This window comes from Gopherus evgoodei, chromosome 4 (assembly GCF_007399415.2).
Source record: "Gopherus evgoodei ecotype Sinaloan lineage chromosome 4, rGopEvg1_v1.p, whole genome shotgun sequence".
In the NCBI taxonomy this organism is placed as follows: Eukaryota; Metazoa; Chordata; order Testudines; family Testudinidae; genus Gopherus; species Gopherus evgoodei.
The window spans coordinates 73,488,286-73,509,460 of record NC_044325.1 but is presented as its reverse complement, the minus strand read 5'-3'; the positions used below and the strand labels follow the sequence as shown (position 1 = coordinate 73,509,460).

Genomic DNA, 21,175 nt, shown 5'->3' with positions numbered 1-21,175 from the left:
CCATGCTGATGTGATAGGCTCTAATCTCAAATTCTCTGCTGCGAATCATCACTTCATCTTGGCTTTTTCACTGCTGAATATGCCTCTTGGGAGTGCAAAGCAGACTCATGGGGAGAGTAAGATTTGAAAATTGCCCTTTAGGTTTGAAATGAATATGATACCATACTATCCAGGGTGCTGTACTAACAGTCCTCCTGATTACATTTTTATATATGAGAATTATTATTATTTCCTTTTGTTCTTTTCTTATACTGTAATTAAAAAACATAAAATAGAACAAATGGAACTTAGAGTGATCTATTGTTATTTTTAGCTCCTAGTCAAAATAATTTTCTGGAACCATTACTCAAGTTGTAACAAGTTGTAACAAACCAAAGCATTTGAGCAAATAGGCCAGATCCTTATCTGATGTAGCTAAACAATGAAGTTAATGTCACTAAACAGATTTATGCCAAATGGGGCTCTGGCCCAATCGATGTGGAAATCTGATTGTCTGCCTTACCTGATGTTGCTTCTGGTCCTGTTTCTTCTGAGCACATCTCAACCCCTGTCCTAATTCAACCCTTGATAAGAATGTGACCATGAGGCATTTTGAGAGCAGGCAAACTGAACTGGCAGGCACTGGTGACTAGTTATAATTGCCCTTTCATGATGGGGGTTTCCCATGAAAGATGGCACTTGCATACATTTCACCGTTTCTCTTTCTTTTCAGACCTGTATGTGGAATCAGAGGAAAAACTCTAATAATTAACCTGCCAGGCAGCAAGAAAGGGTCACAGGTAAGAAATGTTTATATTGAGTCTACCTTTAGAGCTTGCTGCCATCCTATAAGAAGGACTTCACATTGCTTGACATGGCAGAAATTTAGCTGCACAACCAGTTTTACAAAATCCATGTATATATATTGTTAATATAGCCAAAAACAGGATCAAGCACATTGCTCTCTGCAGCCATATTCTCAGGGTGAAATAAGAGATCCAGCTCAGTCTTGTGTATGAGGAATTCATTTCTTTCATACTACAAATTTTGGTCAGGAAAGGGGAAAAAAAGGTGAAGGGCAACAGTTTTAAAACTGTTATGAAGATAAATATATTCTAAACAATCTCTTCTTTCGTTATTGAATTTCAGAGTTATTACAACTGAAAGAATTTTAAAACTCAAAGTTACTTTTCACCCTTCATGCACTTTGTTTTCTTTTTGCTTTTCACTCAGCTTGGACAGTGAAACTAGCTGGTCAGTTTTCTATTTTAAGTTGTTTTCATTTCCTGATTCTAATACACTACCCCAATTATGTTCTATTTTAGAGTTTCTGTCACAACTGTGAAAGATTCACATCAAAATAAGAATTTTAACCCACATTTACTATGAAATAAATATATGGAGATATACCTATCTCAGAACTAGAAGGGAACCTGAAGGGTCATTGAGTCCAGACCCCTGCCTTCACTAGCAGGACCAAGTACTGATTTTTGCTCCAGATCCCTAAGTGGCCCCCTCAAGGTTTGAACTCACATCCCTGAGTTTAGCAGGCCAATGCTCAAACCACTGAGCTATCCCTCTCCTCCGTTGTTTAAGCAAAATTAAAAAATATTAAGAAGTTTGGACAATTTATAGATGGTAATTCCAAAGAAACAACATTATTTCAACATATTATATTGCCCCTTTTTTAGATTCTAGAGATTGATGTCCCATGTGTTAAACTATGGGGGAGATAGAGTGACATTGTTTGTTTTTTTGATAATTTTTATTTACTATTTCCAGTTGACTCACAATGTACTAGGTGTTATCCAAACAAAAAGAAGGCACGATCTCTGCCCTGAGTTACTCACAATGTAAGGATAGGCAAATAAATAGACAAAGGATGATGAAAAACGGTACAACATACTGAGAAATAGTTATTTTAACAAATACCTGAAATATGTGCAAGTGATAAAGTACGAGATCTACTGAAAAATAAAGGAAAAAATATGTAGTGAAATTTCATAAAGGAAATGTTTTTGTAACCTGATGTACTTTCTTTGTCTTTCTGTTCCCCCCTCAATTAATGTAGTTTAAGAAGTCAAGATCTCTTAGATTTCAGCAAAGATTATTAAGACCCGTGATAGAGAGGGTATACTTCTGGAATGTAGGAACCTGAAGAGCCGAATTGAATGAGTCTGTTACAGAGATATCAAATGAGGATTTACTTTGTCTTATGAACTGTTACTTCCCTTTTAATTTTATTAAAATAACCTTACCAAATATCACTGGAAGGTAAAAAGAGGGTGTGTGGTTGTTAACATTCAGAGCTGGAAAACATTCAAGACTGCAATTTCCCTAATAAAGGGAGAAGTTAAAATGCCATCATGGTCAAAAAAGTAAATGTGTAAAAATCATTCATTCTTATTCTGTATATGTTTCCTTCATATTTTATGATTCACAGCTGCCAACTTCTTGTGCAAGGAAGTGTTTATTCCTCTTAGCTTTGTTGCACAGCTACAGGAGAAGACCCTGGAGTCTATTTTAATAAATTAACCTTGGGTTTAGTTAATAAATTATTTAAGCACTGACAATGTACTTAGCTCTGACCAGGACACCAATATAAAGAGCTGTAAATTTAAGTCTCACTGTCAACAGAATGAGCAACTAAATTCCAAATGCAGAATCTTTATTACTGGTAATGATATGAGACAGAAAAAGTACCCAGCTGGATTTTTAGATCCTGTTGTTTATTTCATATCCCTGACAATTAGACAAAATTATTTTTTTACTTTTAAACTCTGCATATTTATCATGGAAGGAGAATAAATCATGAAGAGAAAATAAATAGCAGACCTCCCATGGTATTTTATATTCACTTTTCCGACTATACTGATTGTTACTTTTTGGTAGATAAATGAAAAGAAGTGTGATGTTTCAAAAGGTATTTTTTAAAAGAGATTAAACTGTTAGTGCAATAAAATGGCTTTAGTCATCTTTTAAGAGGAACAATTTGTTTGGTAAACTCTATTGTACCGGGGTTGCCAAACCTCCAGGATTGTTCTGGAGTTTCCAGAAATTAAAGATTATGTCATGTGATGAAACCCCCAGGAATATGTCCAACCAACATTGGCAACCATATGTTTGCCTGAGCAATATAGTGGGGGAAGAAACAATCACTTGTACCCACAAGAAGCTGGGCTTTACCCAGTATTTCTGTGCTGTGGTTGTGAACACTCTAAGGGTATGTCTATACTACGGGATTATTCCGATTTTACATAAACCGGTTGTGTAATACAGATTGTATAAAGTCAAGAACACGCGGCCACACTAAGCACATTAATTCAGCGGTGTCCGTCCATGTACCGAGGCTACTGTCGATTTCTGGAGCATTGCACTGTGGTAGCTATCCCGTAGCTATCCCATAGTTCCCGCAGTCTCCCCCGCCCATTGGAATTCTGGGTTGAGATCGCAATGCAAAAACAGTGTCACGGGTGATTCTGGGTAAATGTCGTCACTCAATCCTTCCTCTGTGAAAGCAACGGCAGACAATCATTTCACGCCCTTTTTCCCTGGATTGCCCTAGCAGACGCCATAGCATGGCAACCATGGAGCCCGTTTTGCCTTTTGTCACTGTCACCATATGTGTACTGGATGCTGCTGACAGACGCGGTACTGCAGTGCTACACAGCAGCATTCATTTGCCTTTGCAAGGTAGCAAAGATGGTTACCATCCCTATTGCACCGTCTGCCATGCCATTGTAAATTGGCGAAGAGATGACGGTTATCAGTCGTTCTGTACCATCTGCTGCTATCATGGGTGCTTCTGGCTGGCCTCGCTGAGGTTGGCCAGGGGTGCATGGACAAAAATGGGAACGACTCCCCGTGTCATTCCCTTCTTTATGTTTTGTCTAAAAATCGAGTCAGTCCTGCCTAGAATATGGGGCAAGTGTACTAGAGAACCAGAGAGTACAGCCGCTCCGTGTCAGAGCCCCAGAGATCCCGCAGAAATGATGACTTGCATGCCATTCTAGGGGGGTGCCCCTGCAACAACCCCACCCGTTGCTTCCCTCCTCCCCCAACTCTCCTGGGTTACCGTGGCAGTGTCCCTCCATTTGTGTGATGAAGTAATAAAGAATGCAGGAATAAGAAACACGGAGTTTTTAGTGAGATAAAATGAGGAGGAGGAAGCCTCCAGCTGCTATGATAGTCCAGGCGGGACATTAAAGGGTGGCGGGGGAGAGGAGCCCAGCCTCCCGCTGCTATGATAGTCCAGGCAGTACAGAATCTTTTTGTTAGACATGAGGGGGGGCTGATGGAGCTCAGCCTTCAGTTGCTCTGATGAAGACGGTTACCAGTCGTTCTGTACCATCTGCTGGGAATGACCGGGAGTCATTCCCATTTTTACCCAGGCGCTCCCGGCCGACCTCACCAAGGCCAGCCAGAAGCACTCACACGCTGATGATGATGATGGATAGCAGTCATATTGTACCGTCTGCCACCAAGAAGGGGATGCTGGTGTTCAGCGCTGCAGCACCCCGTCTACCAGCAGCGTGCAGTAGACATAGGGTGACAGTGAAAAAAGATGAGAAACGGTTTTTTTTCCCTTTTCTTTCGGGGTGGGGGGAAGGTTGTAAATTGACGACATATACCCTGAAACACCCGGGAAAATGTTTTTGACCCTTCAGGCATTGGGACCTCAGCCAAGAATGCAAATGCTTTTCGGAGACTGTGGGGACTGTGGCATAGCTGGAGTCCTCAGTATCCCCTCCCTCCCTCCATGAGCGTCCATTTGATTCTTTGGCTTTCCATTACGCTTGTCACACAGCACTGTGCTGTGGTCTCTGTCTATCATAACCTGGAGATTTTTTTCAAATGCTTTGTCATTTCTTCTTCTGTAATGGAGCTGTGATAGAACAGATTTGTCTCCTCATACAGCCATCAGATCCAGTATCTCCCATACGCTCCATGCTGGAGCTCTTTTTGGATTTGGGACTGCATCGCCACCCATGCTGATCAGAGCTCCACGCTGGGCAAACAGGAAATGAAATTCAAAAGTTCACAGGGCTTTTCCTGTCTACCTGACCAGTGCATCCGTGTTCAGATTCCTTTCCAGAGCGGTCACAATAGTGCACTGTGGGATACCGCCCAGAGGCCTATACCGTCGATTTGCGGCCACACTAACCCTAATCCGACATGGCAATACCGATTTCAGCGCTACTCCTCTCGTCAGGGAGGAGTACAGAAATCAGTTTAAAGAGCCCTTTATATCGATATAAAGGGCCTTGTTGTGTGGACGGATGCAGGGTTAAATTGGTTTAATGCTGCTAAATTCGGTTTAAACGCGTAGTGTAGACCAGGCCTAAGTAATGGTAGGCACACTGAATATTCCACTTGGCTTTAGAGAGCACACAGTGTGTTTGACTGAATGCCAAAACCGAGCACATTCTTCTCTGCAGTGATGATGTAAAAGATCTGGGAGCAAAAGGAAAGATATAAGTGGTGCTGGGATGTGCTGTTCAGAAAACTTTTTTACAGTGTGCCTCACAATTAAGATTTGTGGGAGATTTCTCCTACTTTTTGCCTGCCCCATTCCTTTATTTAATATGGCCCCAACAAAAGAAAGAGATATAATATTTTATAACCTTTATGTTGAAATATTCTCAGTTAGCGTTAAGTTCTTAAAGATAAGAGTGCAGTAAAATCCATCAAAGGGTATGGCTACACTTGGAGATGTGCAGCACTGGGAGTTACAGCTGTCTTCGTACAGCTGTGCAGGGACAGCGCTGCTCTGTGGCCACTCTGACAGCTACCAGCGTGGCAGTGTGGCCACATTTGCAGCATCTGCAGTGCTGTTGGGAGTAGTGCATTATGGGCAGCTATCCCACAGAGCACCTCGTCCCATTTTGGCGCCGTAGGTTGTGGGAAGGGGACGGAAGGGTGCAGGTCATTCTGCTTCCTGTCCCAATGCCCCGCGGTGCATCGCTTCACATCCCAGCAGTTTGGCGCCATTGTGAGTCTGCAGTGCGATTTCTGTGGGAAATGGAGCCCGAGCTGCTGAGGACTTTGCTGATGAATGTCGCCAGCACATCACGTTTGGCAGTTGAGCTATTCCTTCAGCTCCAAAGTGACAGTGAGGAGCCCGACAATGATATCAATTCGCCTGACGCGTATGACAATAAATTGCTTGTGGCAGTAACGGACATGCTCAGCACCGTGGAACGCTGCCTTTGGGCTCGGGAAACAAGCACTGAGTGGTGGGATCACATCGTCCTGCAAGTCTGGGATGACGAGCAGTGGCTGCAGAACTTTAGGATGAGAAAAGCCACTTTTATGGGATTGTGTGCTGAGCTCGCCCCCACCCTGCGGCGCAAGGACATGAGATTGAGAGCTGCCCTGTCAGTGGAGAACCGGGTGGCTATTGCATCTGGAAGCTGGCAACTCCAGACAGCTACCAGTCGGTCGCGAACCAGTTTGGAGTGGGAAAGTTGGAATAGTGTTGATGCAAGTTTGCAGGGCCATTAACCGCATCCTGCTAAGAAGAATCGTGACTCTGGGGAACGTGCAGGACATTCTGGATGGCTTTGCACAAATGGGTTTCCTTAACTGTGGAGGGGCGATAGATGGGACGCATATTCCTATTCTGGCACCACCCCACATGGCATCCGAGTACATTAATCGGAAGGAGTATTTCTCTATGTTTCTCCAGGCACTTGTGGATCACTGGGGGCGTTTCATTGACATTTACACAGGCTGGCCTGGAAAGGTGCATGATGCACGCATCTTTCAGAACAGTGGCCTATTCAGGAAGCTGTAGGCTGGGACTTTTTTCCCAGACCACAAGATCACAGAAGGGGACGTCGAAATGCCCATTGTGATCCTTGGAGACCCCGCTTACCCCTTAATGCCTTGGCTCATGAAACCGTATACAGGGAAGCTTGACAGGAGCAAGGACCAGTTCAGCTTCAGGCTGAGCCGGTGCCCAATGACTGTGGAGTGTGCTTTCGGCCGTTTAAAGGGACACTGGAGATGTCTTTATGGGAAGCTAGACTTGGGGGAAAGCAGCATCCCTGCGGTTATATCGTGTGCTGTACCCTCCATAGTATTTGTGAAGGGAAGGATGAAACATTCAGTGAGGAATGGACCTCCGAGGCTCAGCGCCTGGATGCTGAATTTGCACAGCCAGAGAGCAGGGCTACTAGAGAGGCCCAGCACAGGGCTGCAAGGATTAGGGATGCCTTTAGGGAGCAATTTGAGGCTGAAGGCCAACAGTAATGTTTGGTGCCTTGCACGGGAGTGAAGTGCAGTGGTTACAATGATTTGCAGTGCCTATTTTTTCCTTGGGGTACAGTATCTTTCACTTTCTGCAATAATAAAAACTGTTTTAAAAGCCAAGAAATCATTTATTGAAAAGACAGTAAGTAAAAGGACAGGGGGGTAAGGTGGTGAACTGTACAGTCAGAGGTTTGAATATGTCCTGCCTGGAGTGCTGTGCAATGCTTGCTGCACTTCAGGATGAAAATGCTGCATGGTGATGGGGGTTGAGTGCAGAGAGTAAGGGTCGTAGTTCTCAGGGCTGGTAGGTGAACGTACAGGTGTTGAGGGCAGCTGGTGGTGGTAAGAACCTGGATGCTGGAGAAGGGGGTTTTGAGCTGACATTGGGGCACTAGGGAGAGAGCTTTGGGATGGGGGAGGGGCAGCACAGTAGTGCTCTGCCTGCATGGCTATGAGTGACTGCATACACTCTGTTTGGCGCGCCAGGAGGCTTATCAGCTGCTTTGTGCTTTTCTTCTTAGCCAATTCCTTTCTCCTGCTTTCTGTTTCCCTCCACTGCTGAATTTTTTCTCTCCAGTGCTGCAGCCTCTTACTCTCTCTGGCAGACTGATTCATAACTGCTTTCACCAAATCTTCTTTGCTTTTTCTTGGTTTCCTCCTGAGGTTCTGTAGCTTTTCAGCAGGCATGGTGGATTACTGGTACTATTCAAGGACACTTAGAAAATAAACAGAAATAGAAACATTTATTACAGAGGCTGCATTGTTTATAATCACAGTTAAGGAGTTTTTAGTCTCATTTGTAGCATCCTTTACACATAGCAAACATAGCACAGAGAGGCCACAGCAGCGAAGACATGGTGAGTAATGGGGAATGAGTGATTAATGAAGCCATCTCGCTGCCACAGCTCACCTGGGAAGGGCAACTGCTTGGGTCAGGGCTGCACTGGGGTTTCTGTGCTTTGGGGAAAGCAGAGAGCAGCTGGGGGGAAACTGCACTGAATGCTACCCCTATCTTTGCCACAGGCGTTACTCCTGGAAGTCATCTCGCTGCCGCGGCTCACCTGGGAAGGGCAACTGCTTGGGTCAGGGCTGCACTGGGGTTTCTGTGTGTTGGGGAAATCAGAGAGCTGCGGGGGGCGTGGGGGGGGACCTGCACTGAACACTATCCCTACCTTTTCCACAGGATTTTATCCTGCCAGATATCTTGCTGCTGCGGGTTACCTGGGAAGAGCGGGAGGGTCTTCTCCAGCAATGTGGATTCCACCCTGGCCCCTATGCAGCTTGCCTGTGTGCAGCAATGGTCCACCCCACCCCTCACGGCACAGTGGCGCAGACGCGTTAGCCTGACTGGGACAAGGACCACAGTGGCTCTCCCTATAAACTTGAGCAAGCGCATTGCCCATGCTCTGGCTGAAACTTTTGAAGAGATTACAGAGGCCGATTACCGAGACGTGATAGACCACATCAATGGGCTATTCCACATCTAGGCATGCATGCATGCAGCCATAACTCCCCGCTCCTCTCCCAAAACATTTCCATCCTTAAAATAAAAGCTGCTTACCGGGAACCCGCTCCTCTGCTTCTTCTTCACCAACAAGTTCCAGCTGCTGTGACTGGCTAGCTTCCACCTGGCTTGAGAAGAACTCCTGGCTGCATGCCTTCTGGGACTCTGGGGTGTCTCCCACCACCCCAGTACCCTCACTCTCAGTTTCCTCTACCCGCTCCCCCTCCCCCCCCTCTCCCTGCTCTGAACTGTCCATCGTGGTCCTCGGATTGGCGGTGGGGTTACCCCCAAGTATCGCATCCAGCTCCTTGTAAAAACAGCAGGTCGTGGGGGCAGCACCTGAGCGGCGGTTTCCCTCACGGGCTTTGCAATAGGCACTCTGCAGCTCCTTTACTTTAACCCTGCACTGCACTGCGTCCCGTTCATGGCCCCTTTTCAGCATGGCCCTTGATATCTGCCCATAGGTATCATAATTCCTACAGCTGGAGCGCAGCTGTGACTGCACAGCTTCCTCACCAAAAACACTGATGAGGTCCAGCAGCTCGCCAGTGCTCCATGTTGGGGCTTGTTTGGCCTGTGGAGGCATGGTCACTGATGATTGACTAATTACACTCCACACCTGGCTGAGCAAACAGGAAGGGGATTTTTAAAATTCCCAGGGCATTTAAATGGCGGGTCACCTGAGCCCAAGGCAGTGGAGTGCGAAACGATGAGCAGAGTGGCTGAAAAGGTATTCTGGGATACCTCCTAATACCCTGGAGGCCAATAACAGCGCTTTTGCTGGCCACACTTGATGAGCAGCGCTGCATCACCAGCGCTGGAATCGTTATACCCCAAGCAGACCAGGTGTACAGCCAGCGCTGCAGCCAGGGAGCTTAATTTGCAGCGCTGTAAACCCACCACCAGCACTGCAACTCTCCAGTGTAGCCAAGCCCTTAGTTTTCAGGTTCGAACCACTAGGCTGGTTGCAGAAAATGTATTTAGTAGAGGATCGTGCAGTGACACTTTGAATGATACAACCAAACTGTTAAAAAAAAATGATTAATTAAACAGTCATACAATTGCTACGTACACTGTACAACAATTACATGTGCGCCCAAAGATTAAATATTGTATTGTTGGATGATCAGTCCACTGACACCGAATACTTATAATCTTAGAACCTAATGGTAACTTTTTTATATTAATTGGAGCTCACTGACAATTTAGCAAAACTATTCCTTTTATAAGCTATTATAATATTAATTAACATTAAACTGATCTTTCCTATAATTGTACTTCGACCACCTTCTTATTGGCTCTTTACATTACACATTATTTCAATTAACATCTGCACCAAAGTCCTTCCCATACTATCAGTATAAATAGCATTTTAATAAACATTCACAATTCTCAAAAACACTAATTAAAACCTTGCTTAGTTATAGCCTAAACGTAATGAGCAAAATAACCCTGGGACATGTCCTTGCTAACTCTTACTTTCCTATTATATTCTGTGTCCAACTTATCTTTAACTTTCTCACACTAGCAAATTCAATTTCCCATACTCCTCTACACTTAGGCTAACTTAGGCCCAAAACCTAATTTCAACTTACTTCTTAATTTAAACCACTGTATCAGCTACAGAAGGACAGATCACCCTGAGGTACACACTCAGTGTAAATTGTCATAAGCCCACTGATGTCATTGGGTCTATGACAATTTACACTAGCAGAGATTCTGCCCCCTAGTGTTTTTAATGTTTGCCAGTAAAAGTTCTGAATACTACAAATAGCGTGGGATTTAGAACTCTCTTTTGGAACCTATTTGTCAATACTTAAACCAAGCTGGGTTTTGTTTGGTTGTTTGCTTGCTTTGTTTTCCCCAAAACAGCCTGTTTACTTTTCTAATGTGTTAATAATTCTTTGTGTACTTCCTCAAAGATTCACTGCTTTTCATTTTGGCCAGCTTACAACTTCTTGTCCTTGTCCACCACTTATATCCTGTTTCACTTTTTGAGGTTTAGAGTTTATTTAAAGAAAGAGAGTTGTGTGCTTTGGTATTTCCAAGGCTGTTTTTCAAAAAATAGTACTTTTGGAGAAACAGTAGCAAGAGTTTAAAGATTTTTTTAGTATATATGTTTAATGTAGCGTATCTGTGCTCTAACCTAAGTTAAAGCACTTATATTGAGTACAGAATTAATTTTCAAAGAATTTAGAAGTAAACCTGTTAATTAGCTTGAATTATAATTCAGATGCACCATTTGTGACTTTTTAAATCTTTCTGGCAAATTGATTCTTGTGCAGAGTCTAGCATCATGTAAAAGGATAGGCTACTTTTTATTTTGTTAATGTGATCATTTTTTATTTCCTGGCAATATTTATTTTAACCATTTTTCCTGGCAACTATTTGTTGTTGAATGGATGCTTCAGATTTGGAGATTTCATTTTAAAAAGATTTGCTTTTGCATTTCTGTTTACAAAGAAAACTTGGAAAACGAGCACCAAATATAACAAATGCAGTGTTGTCTTCTCCCCTCCCTGCCCTGCTCCTATGGCCATCCTACCACATGGCTGCTCTCCTCTGTGGCCACCCCATCACACTGCCAATCAAATACATACCCACACCAACCCATTCTTTTCAAATTACAAAAAGTACTAGTGTGACAAAGTGGGAATTTTCTGTAATATTTTTATGAATCCCACATGTGCCTCGGGTTCCCCTATATGCTGCTTCAAACCCTGTACCTCCTGTGGCAAGCCAATGCCGGTGAGCGACCCACATTCCAGCTGTCTGAAGTGTCTAGTAGAAGCTCACGTACGAGAGCATTGCCAGGTCTACCGCCAGTTCAAGCCTCGTATGAAAAAGGACAGGGAAGCTAGACCAAGGTCCGTCCTGATGGAAGCCGCACTCACATTGGCATTGGAGCCAAGCTGGTCAGACTTGGCACCAAATACCTCGCCATGAGTGCGGAGTGCTCTTCTGGCGGTACGTCTCTGAGCACTGTTCCCCTTTATTAGTGCTGAGGAAGAAACACAAAAAGCTGCAGTCCAAGAGGGGATGTTCCACAGATCTGAGAAAGGTCAAACACAGGGCGTGCAGCGGTGTGTGACTTGCATAAAGCCACTCCTCTGCCTCCACCCTGCAAGCAGCAACCTCAACTCTTCCATGCTCACAGGTGCTGTTGAGTCTGGTGCAGGACCAACCACTTGACACTGGGGGGATATCGTAGCACAAGCGGCTTCATGGTGCTGTCCGCCCCAGAGGCATTCGCTGCAGCCAGGAACCTGATGGCAGTCTTGGTACCGCTGACCCCTGCGGAGCAAGATCCGGTACTGGCGAGGATATCAAGCAGAAAGGGGCATGGTGCCCCAAGCTCCTATCTGGCACGGGATCCTCTGGTACTGACCAGAAGGAAACAAACTCTGCTGATGTCAGCAAAGGCTTCCCTGCTCTGGCACCGTTCCCCAGACCTTCGGCATCGGTCGGTGAAAGCAAGGGGTACCTCCACCCATGATCCCTGCAAGCCGACGTCATCGGAGTTAGGGGTGGAGCTATGCACCCAGCCAAGGGGCCAATACTAGTACCTGGCCTATGTTCATTGGATCCCGGTGGAGGTGCCCCTCCAGGTGCTTGGTCCGGTGGGCAGTGGCCTGTGCAGGTCCAATGGCCTTTTTGGAATCCATGGGGTTTTCCCCCAGTACTGGGACATCTTCCAGCTGTTCATACTCAGTGGGGTCCAAGAGAAGGGCCCCTCCACTGAACTATCTGGCACCCGACTCCAGTGTCAAACATGGTACTGATACTCAGGATTTGGGGCTACGTGTTATGGTTGGGGCAGAAGAAAAGGAGGAAGCTCCCCTGCTGGTTCCGGCTTCCTCCTCCTTCCTAGAAAAAGCTGTGCTGGAGTTGAGTGGCTCTGCGCCTCAGGATGACTTTGAAGCTCATGAGGAGCTAATGAAGAGGATCGCGTCTAACCTACAGCTGGAAGTGGAAGTGCTTAAAAAATCCTCCCACAGCCTGATTGACATCTTGGCCAGAGCAGCCCTCTCAAAGGTGGCCCTACCCCTCAACCAGGCTATTATAGGTCCAGTTAGATCCCTATGGCAAATTCTGTCCTCCCTGCCCCGCACTACTTCAAAAAGAGCAGAGAAAAAGTACTTTGTCCTCAACAAATGGTATGAATACTTTTATTCCCATCCCCCTCCTGGGTTCCTTGTGGTCGCAGAAACACACAAAAGAGACAGGCAAGAGCTGCAGAGTGTGACCCCGAAGGTGATGGACTCAAAGAAGCTGGACCTATTTGGCAGAAAAATTTATTCTACTGGTGGATTACAGCTCCACATCTCCAAATAGCAGGCCTCGCATGAGCAGTATGACTATAACATCTGAGACCTTGTGTCTATATCCAAGGACTCGCTGCTCCCAGAAGTTCAGATAGGAATCCTGACTATAGCCAGGGCCTCATTCCAGTCTGCCCTGGATGCAGCTGACATAGCTGCTAGAATCATGACATTGGCAGTAATCATGCGAAGGTGCTCTTGGCTCCAATCTTCGGGCCTACCACCAGAGGTTCAGCAGTCCATTCAGAACCTTCCATTTGAGGGAACATCTCTCTTCTCAGAACAGATGGACACAAAATTCCATGGCCTGAAGGATTCTAGGGCCACTCTCAAGTCCCTGGGCCACTATGCCCTGGTACCTTTGAGGAAGTACTTCAGACCTCAATAACAGGTCTACTTCTCAGCTCCACCACTGCGCCAAGACCTGTTTAAGAAACAAAGCTGGAGTTGTAAGCACAGGCAGCCGCCCTCTTCTTCATCATCCCCACTACTAGGTCCACACAGATACCTGGGAGGCCCCAAGCAGAACTTTTGAAGGGGCACCCAAGAGTGTTATATCAGTTCCCATACCAGATCTTGTTCCCCTTTTGTTTTCAGACTGACTCTCATACTTCAGCCCTTTGTGGTTCCTCATCACCATGGAACGTTGGATGCTGAGTATGCAACTCGTTTGCACCCATGAGGCATTGGAAACCATTTATAAACCACCCCGTGCTAGATGGTGGCAAGGTGCACAGTGGGAAACTACCCACGATGCATTGCTCTCTGCATCAATGCAAGTGCTTCTACTGTGGATGCACACCAGCGCCACAAGGAGTGTGGACATGCAGCAGCAGTTTAATTACTGTAGTGGCTGTACATAAATGTAACTTAAGTCGATTTAATTTTGTAGTGTAGACAGAGCCTAAGAGACATGGGTATGGATGTCATCTAGCTGTCTGGCCCTTAGTCCACATATCAATGGAACATTTGAGAAGACAATATCAGAACATTAACACCTAGCAACCAGTGATCCAGAGGAATATAGATTTCCCCATTTCTCAGCAGGGAAGTTGAGCAACATTCCCCAGCTTGAAAACAAAGGGTTAGGAGGTGTGAGGCAGGCGATAAGAGTTAGCCGCTGGAAAGAGTCAGGGCTCTCACCTGGAGTATGACCAAGGAGGTCAGACTAAGCGCAGGTCTATACTACAGATTTGTATCAGCACAGCTGCATTGGTGCAGCTGTGCCACTGTAGTGCATCTGGTGAAGATGCTCTAAGCTGACAGGAGAGAGCTCTCCCATCAGCTTAATAACTCCACCGCCGTGAGATACAGTAGCTGTGTCAGCAGGAGAAGCTCTTCTGCTGACATAGCATTGTCTACAAGGGCAGTTAAGGTCAGTATTACCACATCACTCAGGAATGTGGATTTTTCACACTCTTGAGCAATGTAGTTATACTGAAGTAAGTAAGTAGTGTAGACCAAGCCTCAGGGTTTGTCTACATCAACAGGCAGCGATTGATCCAGTAGGGGTCGATTTATCGTATCTAGTCTAGACGCGATAAATAGACCGCCAAGCATTCTCCTGTCTACTCCAGTAGTCCACTTGGGCAAGAGGCACAGACAGAGTCGATGGGACAGTGTCAGCCATCGACTTACTGCACGGTAAGTAGATCTAAGTACATCGACTTCAGCTACGTTGTTCATGTAGCTGAGGTTGCATAACTTAGTGTAGACCAGGCCGCAGACACATGCACAGCTTGCATAATGGGGTTCAATACAGCTTTGCTGGGCTAACCAGAATGGTCTATGCTTTAACCTTCAGTTCTCTGTGCTAACCTAAAGACTTGCTATGCTATGTTCCAGTTGACTAAGAAACTATACTGTTTTGACAAAGCTCTTTGAGTGTCACTGCAAATGCTTGTTGAGGTGCATTAATCCCCAAAGAGCGTACAAGTTTCTACCAGGAGTCTATCTCAGGTGGACTTGCTGAACAGAGCTTACGGTGTAAAGCAGGAGTGCTGAAGCCCAGGAGGTCCAGTCTAAGGAGGCAGTGAAGCCATGTGACTGAGCCTGGAGGACAAGTGAGGGCCTGGAATGCTGAAAGGGTTCCTCCTCGAGACTGTTCGAAAGCTTGGGCCAAAGCACCAGTCCTGTGGATCTGAGACAACTAGATAGTTTTAATTTTATTAAAATATTCCTAAATACATAGGTATTGTTTGTATATGTGTTGTTGCAATGCATCATGCTTATGACTGCTATTATATGTACAAGGAGTACAGTTACAGGGTTTCTGCAGTTTTTCACTGTCTCCAATCATCGGATGGAAACTTCTTACAATCTTTTAGAAAAACATAGGACAATGGGAGGTTTAGAGGAAAGATTTTATATGGTCACTGTAAAATTATCCTGAGTTATAGAAAAAAATTATGATGACATTAATGATAGTCTGTCATTCTACCAACCCATAGGAAAAGTCCAAGAATAAAAAGTAATGTGAAAGCATGATTATAGAAACCCCTAATGGTGTGAATAAGGATTTAAAGAATCTTTCTCTAGGTATGAAAGGAACAAAATGGGGACAGTTTGAGTCTAGAAGTCACTATGGGGTACAATAAACATTGTTTATGTTTTTAATCTCTGTTAAAACATGATATTTGTGATATGTGTTCTGTGGTTTGGCTGATGATTGTTCCTTCTATAAACTGTTGTGGATTGGTTACTGGATGGTGTGTACAATGGCACTTAACTGTTGATGTCCTAGATTTATTTGTTTGTAATATTGGTTGGTTAATTATAGCAGTTTTAACTGTTGCACAACAAAGTGTTCTTCTGTATGATCCTATGATCAATAATACTGTATAGTGCCCACTTCATCTTTGATTAATCTATTAGATTTTCACTTGATTCTTCTCCCATCAGAAACTGGGTGTTAAATTTTGATCGGATGCAAAATCTGATCTAAATCCCAACTACTTACTGAAAGAGAAGTCAAATCCCTATTTTCGTCTGTAGGTAACTCTTCATTGTAATTTCTCTTCTTGTACATAGGAATGTTTTCAGTTTATACTGCCAGCCCTACCTCATGCCATTGACCTTTTGCGGGATGCCATTGTAAAAGTAAAGGAGGTACACGACGAACTTGAAGACCTACCTTCACCGCCACCTCCTCTTTCTCCTCCTCCAACCACCAGCCCACACAAACAGACAGAAGACAAAGGTGTACAGTGCGAGGAAGAGGAGGAAGAGAAGAAGGATAGTGGAGTTGCCTCAACGGAGGACAGTTCCTCTTCACATATAACTGCTGCAGCCATTGCAGCTAAGGTGAGTCTAAGCCATATGCATAAGGGGCACTTAGGTTTCTATCTCAGGTACTTTCCACCAACATCCAATTGCATTTTAGGAACATGTTTGGGTTTTGGTTTTTACAAACTGGTGAATTTTAGTCTAAAAATCAGTACCATTCAGCTCCACAACAATATGCGAGTCCTGTTTTGGTAGTTATCACAAACTTTGTAAGGTACCACACATACCCTGCTATTATCTTAATGCTTTTGTGGACTTTACAATATCATTTTCTGAAGTCTAGAATTTTTATTTTTTTTTACTTAAAACACCTTCCCTGCCTGACTGTATTATCTCCAGTAGGTGGTACTTCATTTCCTGCTATCACAAAGTTCTGTTAAAAAGGACAATATTGATTTTGACTAAACTAAAATGGAAAAAAATATGACAAGGAGGTTGTAGAATAGCTAATATTCTACCCAGACTTCTTGTATTCCCCCCATATACATCCATGTTATGGGGACATAGTGATGTGGAATTCTGCTGTGACAAATAGGTCTCATTACTATTTAGATTTCATTATTTTAGCCAGTTTGATTACGCAAATGTTACCAAGACTAGGATTAGAAATTTTGGAGTATAAAAGAAAAATGACTTACAATAATTTTTTAAAATAGTACTTGGAATAATTTATAATTTCAGTATGTCAAAATGGTTGAAATACTATTTTCTCTATAATTTTGTTTTTCCAAATCGATAGTATTGTTTTAGTTGCAGCACTGTATCTTTTGCCTTTGTTTCATGCCTTCAATTTATAGGTATTTAAGGTTTGTGTGTTTCTAGATGCTTGTGAAAGGTTATTTAAGTTCATCCACCCTACAACTGGCTAAACTGCTGTTTTTCAATTGCTGTTGACAGGTGTATCCAGATAAGGAATTCATTTTAAGTAAATCAAAAAGACAGTGTACCACTTTTTATTTAAAACACAATAGCAGCATTCCTGCTCCCAAAAGATGAAGTTCAGGACTGAGCCGTTATGTTTCCATGATGCCTCCAACCTAATATCATTTTCTCATGAATAAAAAATTCCTGATTACATATAGGTTTGCAGGACTAAAAGCAAAAAGGGATGTAAATTATCAACTGCAAGTTGCAATTTTTGTTAATATTAATTTAAATGTAATGTCTAATTAAGTCAAATAGTTCTTTTGAAATGGCCAAAGACTTAAGTATTTAGTGCAATTTTTTAAGGGCAGAAAATACCTGAGATCTAAACTGATTGTGCTCATATAAATTTCTAAGCACTTGGCATTTCAGTGTCCCACCTGTATTCACCCTTGTTCCCTCTCAGTCATTTTGCTTGTATAGTTTCATGTTTTCCTGTCACTGTATTCATAGCTGTTATGTATTGTACATTAGAAGCATCCATCCTACACCAGTTCTGCTGTTATCATGGCAAAAGGTGAACAGCCCATCCCGGGTCTCATCTGTTATTCCCATCACGCAGCAGGCAGTGCAGGAGAACCGGTAAGACACACCTACAAGAGGCTTTTGCATTAATAGTATCTGCAGGTATACTGCCTGCCTCCTCTCCTAGCGTGTAAAGAGGAGATGTTATTTGTTTTATTCTAGCAGACATACAGTGGTTCTTTAAAAAAAATTAAATATATGAAAAGCCACTGAGCCTATTCTATCAAGGACACAGAGTTTAATAAGATCTATCCTATAGCCAAAATATCAAAATATTCAGTTGAGGATTAAGATATTGTGGGTTTGTGTCAATGAGTATCCTCATTTGGATGCCAAGATGTTCATTGCTATGAAACCTGTGTCTGTTTCATCATCTCATATATTTAATAAATTATCCAACCTCATTAAAATTATCCCTTAAAATTATTGCTTTGGAGTTTTGGAATCTTGGTGGCTTTTTCCCCATCAAGTTGCATTGCCTCTTTAAATACTTTTTTCATTGGTGAGTGTATTAAATTAGTGTGTCATTTGTATTAGCCATTCATATTTTGCTTGTTTATGCATTAATCATTTATAGATTCTACTAAATTCTAATGTTTTGTGTTTAGAGTCAGGATTTCCCACAATGTAGGGGCAAAAATTGAGGATGCAGGATAAAAAGGACTTTTACTATAGCTATTGCTGAATTTCAATGATCAACAGGCAAAAGTGAGGAAGGACGTGACATGGCAAGTCCATGTTTAGGATAGACAGCTGCTCTGACAATTTAGATCGGAGGGCCATAGTTAAGAGTCTGGCAATACAATTTACTGTTTTTCTTATCCAAAAAAAATTCAGACTAGATTCCAAGGTAAAAGAATGAGCTAAGATGGCGTCAGAAAAATATAATTTATCATATTTCATAGCCACAGATTAGTGAGCCCAAAGAAAAACAGTTGGTTTGGAGAGACTTGGACTAGCTGATCTGATCAAACAGCAAGCTGCTTTCTCATTTATTATCGGTAAAAATTCTCTGGACATTGTAACATTAGTCTTATTGGCAGAGACTGCACAGTGTTGCACTTAATTTTTCACTTTTTGGTGTCTCCTCAGACAAATGATAAGCCAAACCATTCATCAAATAGTCTAATTTGTCTGTGTTTCAGACATGACATGATATTTTAAAAAATGTAATTTACAAAATGAAGAAAGGACTCTTTTGGAGTTAACACAGCAGATGATGAATCCGTGTCCAATATATGAACTTGTATGGGTACTGACGCTCTGCTTGATGCTACTGTAATAAGCATCTATATCATTATCATCCCCAGTGTACACTCTTCATTATTATTAAAATAATGAATTCAACCTCTCTCAGCAATACACTAACAAATTGTCATCTAAACTTAGTTCCAGGGTTTTTGGCGAGCTTGTTTTAGACTCTCGTGATGATATCGTTATCCCCGCCCACTCCTTAATTTGATCTTCATGGGTCAGGATACGAATTGGTTAGTTTTTTAGCATGCATGCCTTTTGTCTTTTCTGTCTACAAGATGCTTCTGCTCTTTTTATTCATTTTGGACAATCATGACAATTGCAATCAGCAGTTTATACACTTGACTAACACCTTGCTACTACTGTCAATCTCTCTTCAGATCCTCTTGGAGGAAAGAGAATAAGGAGTTTTTCCCTTTGCCTTTTATCCTCTCTTGTCAGCACTTGATTCTTTGATCTCAAAATTAACAAGAGAAATTGTAAGAAGATAGGTATAAAACCACTTCCAGAAAAGGTGGTGTCAGACAGAAAGATGTCCTTCAGAATCAGAATAAATGTGCATAATAAAATGATGGATAGTGAGCTGGATGGATAGAAAGGAAAGGAATGAGAGAGAGAAAGGATAAGGGAAAGGGGTAGGAGTTCTCCCCTGGCCAAGGGGAGAACCACTCCCCAGTTAATCAGTTCACAGCCCCTTCATTTAAATTGTTCTACTGTTCCATAATTAATTTTTGCTCTGCACGCCATTCTAGTTGAATTTATTTCCCTTCCCCTTCCCTCAAAACATTCGTTCTTCAATAAGCTTGTTGCCAACCTCCACCACCGTTTAAAGTCCTTCCCACTGATCAGCATCTCATTTTCTACTCACCCACACCACTGCTGTTTCATTTTCTAAACCACAGACATTCCCTTATCCAAGTGTTTTTTCTATGCCTTCCTCATATCTTTGTACTCAAGTATTTAATTTCTGATACTCCATATATTCCTTCTTCCTTTCTGTATCCCTTTGTCAATTGTTTGCTTCCTTCCCCTACTCCTTTGGCTGTATTTTGTTGAATGTTTTCAGTTAATTATATGTTTTTCAAGGGAGGAGCCTTATTCTACATCTGTAAAGTATCTAGCACTATTTGGATATCATGTAAATAATAATTAATAATTTAATATTATTTAACATTATGTTGCAGTAGTGCCTAGAGACCAACCAGATCAGAATTCTATTGTACTAGGTGCTGTGCAAACATATAAGCCCCAATGAGTTTGTACTCTAAAGACAAGGCAAAGCAGGTAGATGAGACAAACACGTGGGTCAAGTTGGAGGAGAGAGAGTAACAAAAATAATAGCACGTAGACTCATAGATTCATAGACTTTAAGGGCAGAAGGGACCATCATGATCATCTAGGCTGACCTCATATGCATTGCAAGCCACAGAACCTCAGCCACCCCCTCCTCTAATAGACCCACAACCTCTGTCTGATTTACTGAAATCTTCAAACCTTGATTTAAAGACTTCAGGTTACAGAGAATCCACCATTTACTGTAGCTCAAACCAGCATGTGACCCATGCCCAACGCTGCTGAGGAAAGCAAAAACCTCCCAGGATCTCTGCCAATTTCAGTGAGGGGAGAATTCCTTCCCGACACCACATAGGTGGTCAGTTAGACCCTAAGCATGTGTGCAAGACCTACCAACCAGCCACGCGTGAAATAATTCTCTGATGTAACTGAGAGCCTTCCCCAACTAGTATCTCATCTCCAGCTGTTGGAGATATTTGCTAACAGCAGTTGCAGATGGGCCATGTGCCATTGTAAGCAATCTCATTTTACCATCCCTGCCATAAATGTATCAAACCCAGTCTTGAAACATGTTAGGTTTCTTGCCCTCACTATTCTCCACAGAAAGCTGTTCCAGAACTTCACTTCTCGGGTGGTTCATCTGATTTCAAGCCTAAATTTATTGATGGCCAGTTTGTATCCATTTGTTCTTGTGCTAACATTGGCCATTAACTTAAATAACTGCTCTCCCTCCCTGGTGTTCCTCTCTTTGATGTATTTAGGAAGCAATCATAGTATCCTTCTTCTGCATCTGTTCCAGTTTAAATTCATCTTTTTTAAACATGGGAGACCAGAA

The 21,175-nt window shown here is 43.1% G+C and overlaps 1 protein-coding gene across 1 annotated transcript in view; it reads left to right on the top strand.

Annotated features, from left to right (window-relative positions):
• Positions 1-21,175, top strand: part of GPHN (gephyrin) — a 562,913-nt gene that overhangs the window by 336,299 nt on the left and 205,439 nt on the right. The window contains 3 exon segments of the mRNA XM_030559799.1: positions 713-779; positions 16,090-16,362; positions 17,743-17,850. Coding sequence (XP_030415659.1) covers positions 713-779; positions 16,090-16,362; positions 17,743-17,850 — 448 coding nt within the window.